Genomic DNA, 13,507 nt, shown 5'->3' with positions numbered 1-13,507 from the left:
GTGTGTGAGAGGGTAGAGCCATAACCTCCCCATTGGCCCTGCCCTGAGTGTGACAGTGGCAGCACCCCAACCCCCTGATCAACCCTGCTCTGTGGGTGATAGAGGGCAGTGCCCCAACCCCCCCCCCCCACGGGGCCTGGTCTGAGTGTGATGGGTTATAGGCATTACCTCCTCATTGGCCCTGCCCTGAGTGTGACAGTGGCAGCGACCCAACCCCCTGATCAACCCTGCTCTGTGTGTGACAGAGGGCGGTGCCCTAACTCCCCATTTCGGCCCTACTCTGTGAGTGACAGGGGGGAGCTCCTCAACCCCCTGATCAGCCCTGCTCTGTGCGTGACAGGGGGGAGCTCCCCAACCCCCTTATTGGCCCTGCTCTGTGCATGACAGGGGGGAGCTCCCCAACCCCCTGATTGGCCCTGCTCTGTGAGTGACAGGGTACAGAGCCCCAACCCCCTTGATGGGCCCTGCTCTGTGAGTGACAGGGGGCAGCGCCCCAACCCCCTGATTGGCCCTACTCTGTGCGTGACAGGGGGTGGCGCTGCAACCTGCCCATCGACCCTGCCTTGAGTGTGACAGGGGGTGGTGCCCCAACCCACCAATCGGCCCTACCCTGAGCGTGACTGAGGGTGGCATCGCAACCTCCCAATCCGCCCTGCTCTGTGCATGACAGGGGGCTGCGCCCCAACTTCCCAATCGGCCCTGCTCTGAGCCCGACCAGGGGCTGCACCTAGGGATTGGGCCTACCCTCTGCCACCCAGGAGCAGGCCTAAGCCAGCAGGTCATTATCTCCCGAGGGGTCCCATACTGTGAGAGGGCACAAGCCAGGCTGAGGGACCCTCCTCCCCCCAAGTGCATGGATTTTGTGCACCAGGCCTGTAGTATTTGATAAACCTTAACTAATATCATATTCAGTGATGAAAAACTGAAAGCTTTTCTCTAAGTTAAGGAACCCACTCTCATCACTGTTTTTCAATATAGTACTAGAAGTCCTAGCCAGAACAATCAGGCAAGAAAACAAAATAAAAGGCATCCAAACTTAGTCAATTTTTGAAGATGACATGATTCTTTATATAAAAAACCCCAAAGACTCCACCAAAAGCTGTTAGAAACAATAAACAAATACTTTGAAGTTGCAGGATACAAAATCAATGTATAAAAATCCATTATGTTCCTATGTAGTAACAATAAAATTTCCAAAAAAGAAATGAAAACTAAACAAAACAAAACACAATTTCTTTTGCAATTGCAACAAACACATTAAAATACTTAGCAATAAACTTAACAAAGGATATGAAGGGTCTATACATTGAAAATTACAAGCCATTACTGAAAGGAAATGAAGAAGATGAAAAGAAATGGAAAGATATTTTTAAGTGCATGGATTGGAAGAGTCAACATAGTTATAATGGCCATGTTACCCAAAGCAATATACAGATTTAATGCAATCCCCATCAAACCCCATTGGCACTTCTCAAAGAAATAGAATAAAAAATCACCATATTTCAATGGAACCACAAAAGACCCCTAATAGTCAAAGCAATCTTGAGAAAAAAGAAGAAAGCTGGAATTATCAAAATCCCTAACTTTAAATTATACTACAAATTTACAGTAATCAAAACTGCATAGTATTGGCAGAACCAATTGAACAGAATTGAAAGCCCAGAAATATTAGGACTACTAACTTTTAAAAATATATATTTTTATTGATTTTAGAGAGGAAGAGAGAGATAGAAATAACAATGTTGACATATACCCCTACTGGGGACTGAGCCTGCAACCCAGGCATGTGCCCTTGACCGGTTTTGAACCAGGGACTCTTCAGTCTGCAGGCCAACACTCTATCTATCCACTGAACCAACCAGCTAGTGCTGGACTACTAATTTTTGACAAAAAAAGCAAAAAAACATACAATGGAGAAACAAGTTTATTCAATAAATGGTGCTGAGAAAATTGCAAAGTCACATGCAAAAGAATGAAACTAGACTGCTATTTGACCCCATACACAAAAATTAACTCAAAATTGATCAAAGACCTAAATACAAGATCTGAAACAATTATATACATAGAAAACACAGGTACTAAACTATGGACCTTAGTCTCAAAGAGTATTTTATGAATTTGACCCCAAGAGCAAGGGAAGTAAAAGCAAAAATAAACGAATGGGACTGTATTAAATGAAAAGGCTTCTGCATAGGAAAAAAAAAAACAACAGCCCACAAACAACAACAGAAAACAACGACACGATCAACAAAACAAAAAGGCAATCAATGGAATGCGAAAGAATACTTGCAACATTATCTCCTATAAGGGGCTAATATAAAAAATATATAGCCCCCCTGGCATGGCTCAGTGGTTGAGCGTCAACCTATGAACCAGAAGGTCACGGTTCGATTCCCAGTCAGAACACATGACCGGGTTGCCAGCTCAATTCCCGGGTTGCCAGCTCAATTCTCTCATCATTGATATTTCTGTCTCTCTCTCCCTTTCCCTTCCTCTCTGAGATAAATAAAAATATATTTAAATATATTATATAAAGAATTTATTCAACTCAATGGCAAAAAATGATTCAATTTTAAAAATGGGCAGAGGAACTGAACAAATGGCTAACAGATATATGAAAGATGCTTAACTTACTAGCTATAAGGAAAATTCAAAACACAATGAAATACCACCTCACACCTGTTATAATAGCTATTATCAATAAGATTAGAAATAACAAGTGTTGAGAGGATGTGGAGAAGAAGGAACCCTCATACACTGCTGGTAAGAATGTAACTTGGTAGAGCCACTATGGAAAACAGCATAGAAGTTCTTTTAAAAAATTATAAATAGAGCTACCACATGATCCAACAACCCCCCTTTTGGATATTTATCCCCCCTCAAATTGAAAGCATTTTGTGAAGATACATGTACCCCAATGTTCATTGCAGCATTATTCATGGTAGCCAAGACATGGGAACAACCTAAATGTGCTTAGATGGATTATTAGATAAAGAAGATGTGGTACATATATACAATAAAATACTACTCAATCATTAAAATGAAATACTGCCATTTGAGACAACATAGATGGAACTGAGACTATCATGCTAAGCAAAATAAATCAGATAGAAAAGGACAAGAACCATATGATTTTACTCATATATGGGATAGAAACCATAAAGTAACAAATAAACAAATAAAAACTCACTGATACAGATAACAGTATGGTGGTTACTAGAGGGAAAGAGGATAGAGGGAGGTTGAAGAGGGTAAAGGAGGACAAATATATGGTGAGGGGAGGAAATTAAACTTTGGGTGATGTAAACACAATGCACTATACAAATGATGTTTTACAGTATTGTACACTAGAAACTTGTATAATCTTATTAACCAATGTCACTCCAATAAATTTAATAGTCAAAACATAAATAAAAGACATCTAAAACAGAAAAAAAATGGCCTGTCCAAGAATATACCCAAGTGTGGCAAGAAAATATTTTGAAATTTTATTAAATACTTTTTACTTTTCCAGACATTCTTGCTGTATTACTTGCAGCAACATATTTTACAATCTTGGTAATTTTTATGCTATTGCTTCAATGAAAGGTAATAATGCATCCTAGAATAAAGAAAACAATGTTCAGTTTTTAATTTCTAAAATAGGCCTTGTGTGCCTACTTCAGGTCAATAGGTGTGAAATCTAACCACAGAATAAAGAAGGATGATGTATGGCATGACATAGAGATTCCTTGTCCTAGTAAAGGAAATTGATTAAGAAGTAAAGATGATTGAGCTAAGACATAATTCTGTGGTTCCAGATCATTAACCCTTATGGTCTAGCCAAAGCATTTGGTTTTGAGTGGAAAGGAGGGAGATTAGGTGAAGAGGTGGTTAGAAATTCCCCGATAGATCTCTGAATAATCTGAGGGCCCTTAAACTCACCTAAAACTTTTCAAAGAGGAGACCACCAGAGCGGAATAAATTTAATAAATCAGAGATGGCAGCATGACTTATTTAGATTTTTGACATGGAAGAGATCCAGCAGTTAATTTATGTCACAGATGGTGATAACAGAAGAAATAGTGAGCTCAGAAATTCATATTATTGCTATATTTGAAATGTGCTGAGAATAAATCTTAAAAGTTTTCATCACAAGAAAAAATTATAACTCTGTGAAGTGATGGATGTTAACTAAATTGACTGTGGTAATCATACGGGGTAGGGCAAAAGTCGATTTACAGTTGTGAGTACACAAAACCCTGGGTATTTACAAAAGTCCATTTTGGCAGAGCTTAAACTTCAAGAATTGTCTCTTGTGCAACTGTGAAAATCTATGTTCAGTTTTTAGCACTTCAGCTGATGTTTTCAGCTGTGTTTCTTAGAGTATTGTCCTACACATGCACAGCTTAGAAATCAGCCAACACCCTTAAAGGAATTTGTATGCAGATATTTAGATTCAGTTGTCTCCTCTGATATTTTGCCCCTCAAGTCCCAGCTATATTGGCAGTCCCAATGTCTGATTGCTATCTCCTCAACCCAGTAATACTACCAATATCTACTTGTGCTCTAGTCTCCAAACTGGCAAAAAGCCAAGGTAAATGTAGAACTAACTCATAGGCTTCCCTTATTTCAAGGATCATATCCACTCCAGTCTTCTCTGTAATGATTAATCTCCAATACCTTAAAAAGATGGGTTCTATATTTTGGACAGTTTTTGTATGTGATTTCAGTGAAAGGACTTGTCCAATACAAGCTACTCAATCTTAGACAGAACCAGAAGTCATGGGGTTATTTTGAAATATGTATCTGTTCATTCTAATACCTAGAACTCCTGTGGGTATGTTTCTACTGCTTACTGTTTCTGCTAGTTTTCACTTATTTTGTCTTTCTCTTTATGTGCCTTGTAATTGTTGTTTAACAAACACTGTATTTGTAAAAATTTTTATAGGTCTGTAATGATGTTAAAACAGTAACTGGCACATGTCAAGTAGCTAACTCTCATTATTGCATGTATATCTGCCCCAGCCAGATTAAGAATACTGCAGGTTTTTATGTTCTCAACATCAGTACAAAGTTTGGTTTATAGTCAATATTTTAAAAAATAGTTGCTGAGTAAACAGCTTAAGGAACTGAAAATGAAGTGAGACATATGTGTGAATCACACAGACATACTCAAACACACAAAGTCATGAATACTTTTACAAAGAGATAATCTTACATATAATTTTAAAAAGAATAACATAAACCTAACATTTACCTTCAGGTGGGGTTGGCATGCTTTGCTTTGGAACGTTTTCCAGATTTTCATTTTCTATTGCATGAGTTTCTAGAAAAAAGAAAAAAATAGAACAACTTTGAATACTTGTGAAAATTCATGTTGATGTTGTTATGATTTCATTATAATTGTTAATCTTTTAATGAATTGGAATTATCCATGGTAATCTGCCCATAAAGGCGTCCATTACCATTGACATTCTGCTTCTAGAGTTCATCTAGATTAACTTCTGAATGATTGTTCATTCTCACTGTTCCTTTATATTATATTTTTTGGTCTTTTGAACTGCCTTATCTGTTTCCCACCACCACCATTTGGGTGGAATACCCAATTTGGTCTTATTAGACCTGCAAGATCAAAACTTCTGTTACTGCATTCTAGCCCATACATTAAGTGTATAGGCCAAGAGCAATCCAACCATTCCACTCTGCAAACTCAAGTGGGGGGCACCATTTGTTTGTATGCCTTTCTCTTCCCTTTTCTCTACCTGACCCCATTTTTACAGACCAGGTTCAGAATAGACGTACCTATTTCAGACTGTCTGTGAGGTTTTCTTGGTAAAACTGGTGCTGGTATGAGAACAGTATCAAGAAAAGAATTAATATTTATCACTGCCTTAGTTTGTTGTAAATGGTAAGGCGGTTGTAAATGTTTTTGTGCGTGAACAGGCATCGTTCCTGTGAGACGGCGTGGCATTGTTGCACTTAAATCTATTAGAGGGTGCTTAAAAGTATAGGTCCTACAATACTCAGGGAGAACTTCCTTGAGTTTTGGACTGGTAATCGGGGAAGAGGCATTTAAAGGTTTGGAGAACTCTGAGGAGAGAATCAGAATATCTTTCAGCATGTCATCAACAGAAATTCTTTTTATTTTAGATGGCTCTTCCTTTGGTTTTCCTGATTTTTCCATTTGATTTGTTTCTTTCCCAAGCACTCGCTTGGAAGCTGGATGAAAACTTCGAAGAAATATGGAACCAGTAGCAGTCTCTGGAATGCTCCAATAAGCATCTTTAGAGGATTTGATAGGTGTTGAAATACTAGCCACTCTTCTTTGTGCATGGTAATTGAGAGAGAGAGTTTGGATATTGACAAAGGTTTGTGATTGTTTTCTTGAAACAGCATCAGGAAAACTAGTTTTATCTCCTTCAATTAAAGTGGTTTCATCTTGAGCAAACTTTTCATGTGATGGCTTAATTTTGTCAGTCTTGGCTAAACCAGAAAAAAGAGAAAAAAAAGCACAATTAGATTATATTCATCAAGGTGTCAGGGACAAAACTATAATGTCTTGGAATTCATAACTTTGTTTTATTTACTCACCCCTCTCTTGCCTTCTAAAAATATTTCTGTATATATTCAGCTATCAGGAATTTTGTTTAGCTGACTGAGATAAAGTTTAAATGAATAACTGGAGAAGTGAAGAGGCTAAATTGTATTAGATTTATGAAGGGTAGGATAGAGAGCTTATTCTTGAAAATAATACAGAATTGATGGAGAAAAGAATAGATTACAAAAGATATTTTTGAACAGTTGCCACTAAAACTCTGGCAATATGGATGAGTAAAAATAATTCTGATGAATGTTTACTATTTATCATCATTGCTTCCTTATTTGAAACTCTTTGAGAAAAGATTACCCTTCTTTTCAATGCCAGGTGTCAGACCAATGTGTCCTCTGAACATGGTAACGTTATGATACTGGCTACCAGGTAACATAAGTTCATTTAGGTTACAACAGTAAGTATTCTTTTCTCTCTCAGGTCCAGAAAATGTACTGTGTCTACATTTTTAGGTACTTCACTACATCAAATACATTTTCTCTTTCCTATGTGACAGAATGTTAAATGACATTTATTTTCTATTTTTCAGTTGAGTACAATAAATGATGAGGGCCTCTAAAATCTAATGAAGAGGTAATAGATTCATTAAGACATTACTTTTTTTAATGTAATATGCATTTCATCAAAGTTATACATACACATAGTTTAAGGGTCAAATAGGACTCTATGGCTTGTTATGAAAAACAGTGCTCCTCAAATATTGCCTATTCTATTTCCAGCTCCCCAGAGGAAAATACTTTTAATTTTTTGAATAAAACTCCCACATATTTATTGCATGATGATAGTTATAGTAGTTGCCAATTCTAGACCATAGGTTTTTAGTTGGGACCAACTGTGTGTACACTCAACTTTAATTTTTTTTGTTTTCTTTTTTTAAAATCTTTATTGTTGAAAGTATTACATAGGTCCCCTTCCCCCCCCCCTCCATTAACCTCTTCCAGCCCACTCCCATCCCCACCCCCAGGCCTTTACCACCCCATGGTTATACCTATCTGGTTGATCTCTTCTCACCCACCCTCTCCTGCCTTCCCTCTGAGGTTCAACAGTCTGTTCATGCTTCTATGTCTCTGGGTCTGTTTTTGTTCATAAGTTTATTTAGTTCATTAGATTCCTCATATGAGTGAAATCACGTGATACTTGTCTTTCTCTGTCTGGCTTCTTTCGCCTAGCATCATGTTCTCCATGTCAATTCAAGCTGTTGCAAATGGTAAGAGTTGTCCTTTTTATTGCTATGTAGTATTCCATTGTGGAAATGTACCACAGTTTTTTTATCCACTCATCTGCTGATGGGCACTTAGGCTGTTTCCAAATTTTAGCTATTGTAAATTGCGTTGCTATGAACATAGGGGTGTATACATTCTTTCTGATTGCTGTTTCAGGTTTCTTAGGATATATTCCTAGAAGTGGGATCACTGGGTCAAATGGGAGTTCCATTTTTAATTTTTGAGGAAACTCCATACTATTATCCATAATAGCAAGACATTACTTTCAAAGAGTTGGCCCAGGGATTAAAAATTGTGGCAGAGTAAGTGAATGCTTGCACGTACATGCTCCCAGGAACAAACTGGTATTACAACTAAAATACAGAAAAACTTCCCAAATAATCAATGGAAAACTCACAGGAGAGAATCCTGATACCTGAGGACTGAAAGTGGAGACCACATAGAGACTGATAGGAGAGGCAGAGGCTCGAAAAGGATGGCGAGGCACCTACAGACAGCAACTAAAGTCCCAGAGAGATATCTCAGCTGTGTGGGGCGGGGGGTGGTAGGGAGGATTGCCACTGAGAACTCTGGGATCTAATCCCCAAGCTGGGCCTTTCAGCAGAGAGCACCAAACTGAGAAGGGTACCCACATGACATCTGGATATAAAAAGCAGCAGAGTGCTGTCTGCCAGGGAAAAACAGCTGAAAATTCAGGCACCTTCTTAAAGAGCCAATGCACAAAATTCCCTGTGGAGCCACCCACCTTGTGCTCTCAGAGGAAGGGTGAAGTGGACTGGAGCTGTGAGAGCAGAAGGCAGGACTGATGACTTGGGGGATAGAGCTCAGAAGACAGACACCCCAAGTTTCCTGGGCTGGGTCATTCCCTCACACAGCAGAGGACATCTTTCCCACATAGACATTTGCCTTGCCTGGGGGGAAGACAGTCCACATACCCTATTGGAAAACACCTTGTCTTGAGGCCACTTAAGAGATTAAAAATAACAATTAGCCTCCAGGCAGAAGCAACTGCCCCACCCTGTTGAAAAAAAACTCCAGCCACACATGAGGACAATTGCCTGGGGGCAATTCAAGTCGGAATCCTATCAGTCTGTAGGCAGAGGTGGTCTCTGGGGACTTTGAGTCTAAGCCTGATCTAATTAGTCAGAAACAGCCTTTAACACTGTCCTGCACTAAAGATTGAGAGGTGTGGAGGATCTACCTAATACATAGTCACAAACCCAAACAGAAAGCCAAAATGAGGAAACAAAGAAACAACCCCCAATAACCAAACACCTGGAGAAGAGAGATCATGGGGAGACAAAGAAACAGCTCGCATATGAAAGATAAAAAAGGCATCACCAGAAAAGGAAGTAAACGAAATGGAGGCAATAGAGGCAAGCAACCTGTCATGGAAAGAATTCAGAGAAATGGTCATAAGGTGGATGAAAAGAATGGAAGACAAATTCAACAATATGTGTAAGAACCAAGAGGAAATGAAGAACCAAGAAGAAATGAAAAATGACATCACTGCTATAAAGAACTCAATAGAAAGCATCAACAGTAGACTAGAAGAAGCAGAGGACCACATCAGTGAGACAGAAGACAAGGTAGGGAAAAATACCCAAGCAGAGCAGCTTCTAGAAAAGAAAATTAAAAAGCAGGAGGAGAGCCTAAGAGAACTTTGGGACAACACGAAATGAAACAACATACGCATAATAGGGGTGCCAGAAGGAGAGGAAACTGAGCAAGGTATAGAAAACCTGTTTGAAGAAATAATGACTGAAAACTTCCCTGATGTAGTGAAGAAAAAATTCACATAAATCCAAGACGCTCACAGAGTCCCAAGAAAAATGAACCCCAAAAGACTGATGCCAAGGCACATTATAATTAAATTGGCAAACACCAACGACAAAGCAAGAATCTTAAAAGCAGCCAGAGAGAGACAGAAAGTTACCTACAAAGTTTCCCCCAACAGACTAGTGACTGATTTCTAAACAGAAACACATCAGGCAAGAAGGGAATGGAATGAAATATATAAAGTCATGCAAAGGAAGGGTCTGAATCCAAGAATACTATACCCAGCAAGGCTATCAATCAAAATTGAGGGTGAAATCAGGAGCTTCACAGACAAAAAAGGACTACAGGAGTTTATTACCACCAAACCAGCAATACAAGAAATGCTAAAGGGTCTGCTGTAAAAAGAAAAAATAGGAAACAAAGAAGGAACACAGGGGTAAAGAATAAAAATGGCGACAAACAAGTATCTATCAATAATAACTTTAAATGTAAATGGATTAAATGCCCCAATCAAAAGACATAGGGTAACTGAGTGGATAAGAAAACATGACCCATATATCTGCTGTCTACAGGAAACCCACCTCAGAAAAAAAGACGCCCACAGACTGATGGTGAAGGGATGGAAAAAGGTTTTTCAGGCGAATGGAAACAAAAAAAGAGCTGGGATAGCAATACTTACATCTGACAAATTAGATCTCAAAGTGAAGGACATAAAAAAGATAAGGAAGGCCACTTCATAATACTAAAGGGAGCAATCCAACAAGAAGAAATAACTCTGGTAAACATATATGCACACAATATAGGAGCATCCAAATACATAAGAAAACTTCTGGAGGAGATCAAGGAAGAGACTGGCAGCAGTACAATCATAGTAGGGGAATTTAACACCCCACTATCACCATTGGACAAATCCTCTCAACAAAAAATCAGCAAAGAAACATCAATACGAAATGACTCACTAGATCAGATGGAATTAATTGACATCTTCAGAACATTTCACCCCAAAGCCACAAAATATACATTCTTCTCTAGTGCACATGGGTCATTTTCAAAGATAGACCATATATTGGGTCACAGGCAAAGTCTTTTTAAATTCAAGAAGATAGAAATCATATCAAGCATATTCTCAGATCACCATGGCATAAAACTGGAAATCAACTACAATAAAAACAATCCAAAAAAATCAAACACATGGAGACTAAATAGCATGCTATTAAACAATGACTGGGTTACCAGAGAGATCAAAGAAGAAATAAAAAACATCATGGCAACAAACGACAATGAAAACACAACAATCCAAAACCTATGGGACACAGCGAAAGCAGTCTTGAGAGGGAAGTTCATAGCTTTACAAGCCTACTGCAAAAAACAAGAAACAATGATAATAAATTACCTAACCCTACAATTCAAAAAGCTAAAAAGAGAGCAACAAGAAAAGCCCAGGGTAAGCAGGAGGAAAGAAATAATAAAGATCAGAGCGGAAATAAACGACATAGAGACCAAACAAACAATACAAAAGGTCAACAAAACCAAGACTGGTTCATTGAAAGGATAAAGAAGATTGATGAACCTCTAGCCAGGCTCACCAAGAAACAAAGAGAGAGGACCCAAATAAACCAAATCAGAAATGATAGAGGAGAAATAACAACAGACCCCACAGAAATATAATGGATTGTTTAAAAATACTATGAACAACTCTACTCCAACAAACTAGACAACCTGGAGGAAATGTACATATTCCTAGAAAATTACAACATTCCAAAACTCAATCAGGAAGAATCTAAAAATCTCAATAGGCCAATAACTATGGAAGAAATTGAAGCAGTCATCAAAAAGCTTCCAGCAAACAAAAGCCCGGGGCCAGACGGCTTCACGGGAGAGTTTTACCTAACATTCAAGGAAGAACTAAAACCTATCCTCCTCAGACTACTTCAAAAAATCCAAGAGGAAGGAACACTTCCAAGCTCATTCTATGAAGCCAGCATCACCCTAATACCAAAACCAGGTAAAGACAACACAATGAAAGAGAATTACAGGCCAATATCCCTCATGAACATAGATGCCAAAATCCTCAACAAAATATTAGCAAATCAGATCCAGCAGTACATCCGAAAGATCATACACCATGACCAAGTAGGTTTTATCCCAGGGATGCAAGGATGGTTCAATATCTGCAAATCAATAAACGTAATACATCACATAAACAAATTGAAAGATAAAAACCACATAGTCATGTCAATTGATGCAGAAAAGGCATTTGACAAAATCCAACACCCATTTTTGATAAAAACTCTCAGCAAGGTGGGAATAGAGGGATCATACCTCAACATAATAAAAGCCATATATGACAAACCCACAGCCAACATCATAATCAATGGACAAAAACTAACACCATTTCCCCTAAGAACAGGAACAAGACAGGGATGCCCCTCTCACCATTTCTGTTCATCATAGTATTAGAAGTACTAGCCGTTGCGATCAGACAAGAAGAAGAAATAAAAGGCATCCAAATTGGAAAAGAAGAAGTAAAACTGTCCTTATTTGCAGGTGACATGATACTGTACATAGAGAACCCTAAAGACTCCATCAAAAAATTATTAGACTTAATAAATGAATTTGGCAATGTAGCAGGATACAAAATTAATGCCAAAAAATCCATGGCATTTCTTTACACCAATAGTGAACTTATAGAAAGTGAGACTAAAAAAGCAATCCCATTTACCATCGCACCAAAAAAATTAAGATACCTAGGAATAAACTTAACTAAGGAGGTAAAAGACTTATATGCGAAAAACTACAGGACACTGAAAAAAGAGATAGAGGTGCTGGGGTCCAATCCCAGCGGGTCCAGGGGTCCCCAAAGGTGTGGACGGAGTCGGCGAAGAAGGAATGACACGAAGACAGCCTTCAGTTGATCAGCAGCCTAGTCAGGACCTCTAGCCAGGATCTCCAGCCAAAGTTCTGGTCAGAGTTCTGGTTAGGAACTGATCAGGATCTGATGTTTATTGTCTTGTTACATCCATATTTATACCAGCCGATTTTAATCCTGTCAATTTCTATTACAAAGGTTAGGGCGTTTCTTATCTCCATTCCAGGGAGTAAAGATTATGTAGCTTAACTACCCGCCTGGCACTTAATTAAGGGGTTGTATCCCCTCCCTAACCTCAGGGAAAGATCCCCACCTGGGGAAACAATCTTTCTCGGAGAGGTGACCTTGGTTAAAACACATGGCGCTAAAGAGAGCAAACATATTAAGAACAATATGCTATATATGCCAGGTCCCTTGAAACATATGCTGTGCAGATGTTTCTTTCCTGCAGCGACTGTGTCAAGCAGCAAGGATGGACCGGCTCCCGGCAAATTCCCCCTTTTTTATTTTTTAAATGATAGCGCATGCAAATCAGTGGCCACCTCTCAGATTGGGCTGTTTAAGACTCGGAAGAAGACTGGCAAGCAATGACAATAAGCATAGCTATAAACATAGTGGATGAAGCGCACAAGGAGACCCGTTCCTTAGGAGGTTGCCGGCCTCTTCAGTCAAGAGATTTCAGCTGTCCTCAAGTTGTTGGTTTGATTGACTTTGTTGGTCTGGCTAGCGGGTGGCATCACTGGCGACGGGCTTCCCTACGTGTCAGCGAGTTGAAGGGCTGCATCAAAGGGTCCATCAGGGCCGTGCTTGATGGTGGCGTCGGCGTCCAAGGAGGAGCAAGCTGTGTTCTCTGGGTCAGCTGTTATGGAGGATGGAGGGTAGTAGAGAGAAAAAGAAAAGAAAGCAAAAGAACTACAAGGCATGGAAGCGTTCAGAAAAAAGAGGAAGAAGAAAGGGAAGAAGGCAGCATCCTGCTCCAGCCCTTTCTTTCAGCTGCCCCTTTCCCTGTGGTCCAAGGTAGAAATGGGAAACAAGTCCTGTTGC

At 39.3% G+C, this 13,507-nt stretch overlaps 1 protein-coding gene across 1 annotated transcript in view; it reads right to left on the bottom strand.

Annotated features, from left to right (window-relative positions):
• Positions 1 to 6,935, bottom strand: part of LRRC63 (leucine rich repeat containing 63) — a 110,207-nt gene extending 103,272 nt beyond the window's left edge. The window contains exons 1-3 of the mRNA XM_006083647.1: positions 6,890 to 6,935; positions 5,785 to 6,465; positions 5,240 to 5,308 (exon numbers count right to left, since the gene is read on the bottom strand). Coding sequence (XP_006083709.1) covers positions 5,240 to 5,308; positions 5,785 to 6,465; positions 6,890 to 6,935 — 796 coding nt within the window. The remainder of the gene's footprint in view (positions 1 to 5,239; positions 5,309 to 5,784; positions 6,466 to 6,889) is intronic.
• Positions 6,936 to 13,507: the final 6,572 nt, after the last annotated feature.

The sequence above is a fragment of the Myotis lucifugus genome, unplaced genomic scaffold (genome assembly GCF_000147115.1).
Source record: "Myotis lucifugus unplaced genomic scaffold, Myoluc2.0 scaffold_7, whole genome shotgun sequence".
NCBI lineage: Eukaryota > Metazoa > Chordata > Mammalia > Chiroptera > Vespertilionidae > Myotis > Myotis lucifugus.
The sequence above is the reverse complement of the archived record's forward strand: the minus strand, read 5'-3'. Positions and strand labels throughout refer to the sequence as shown.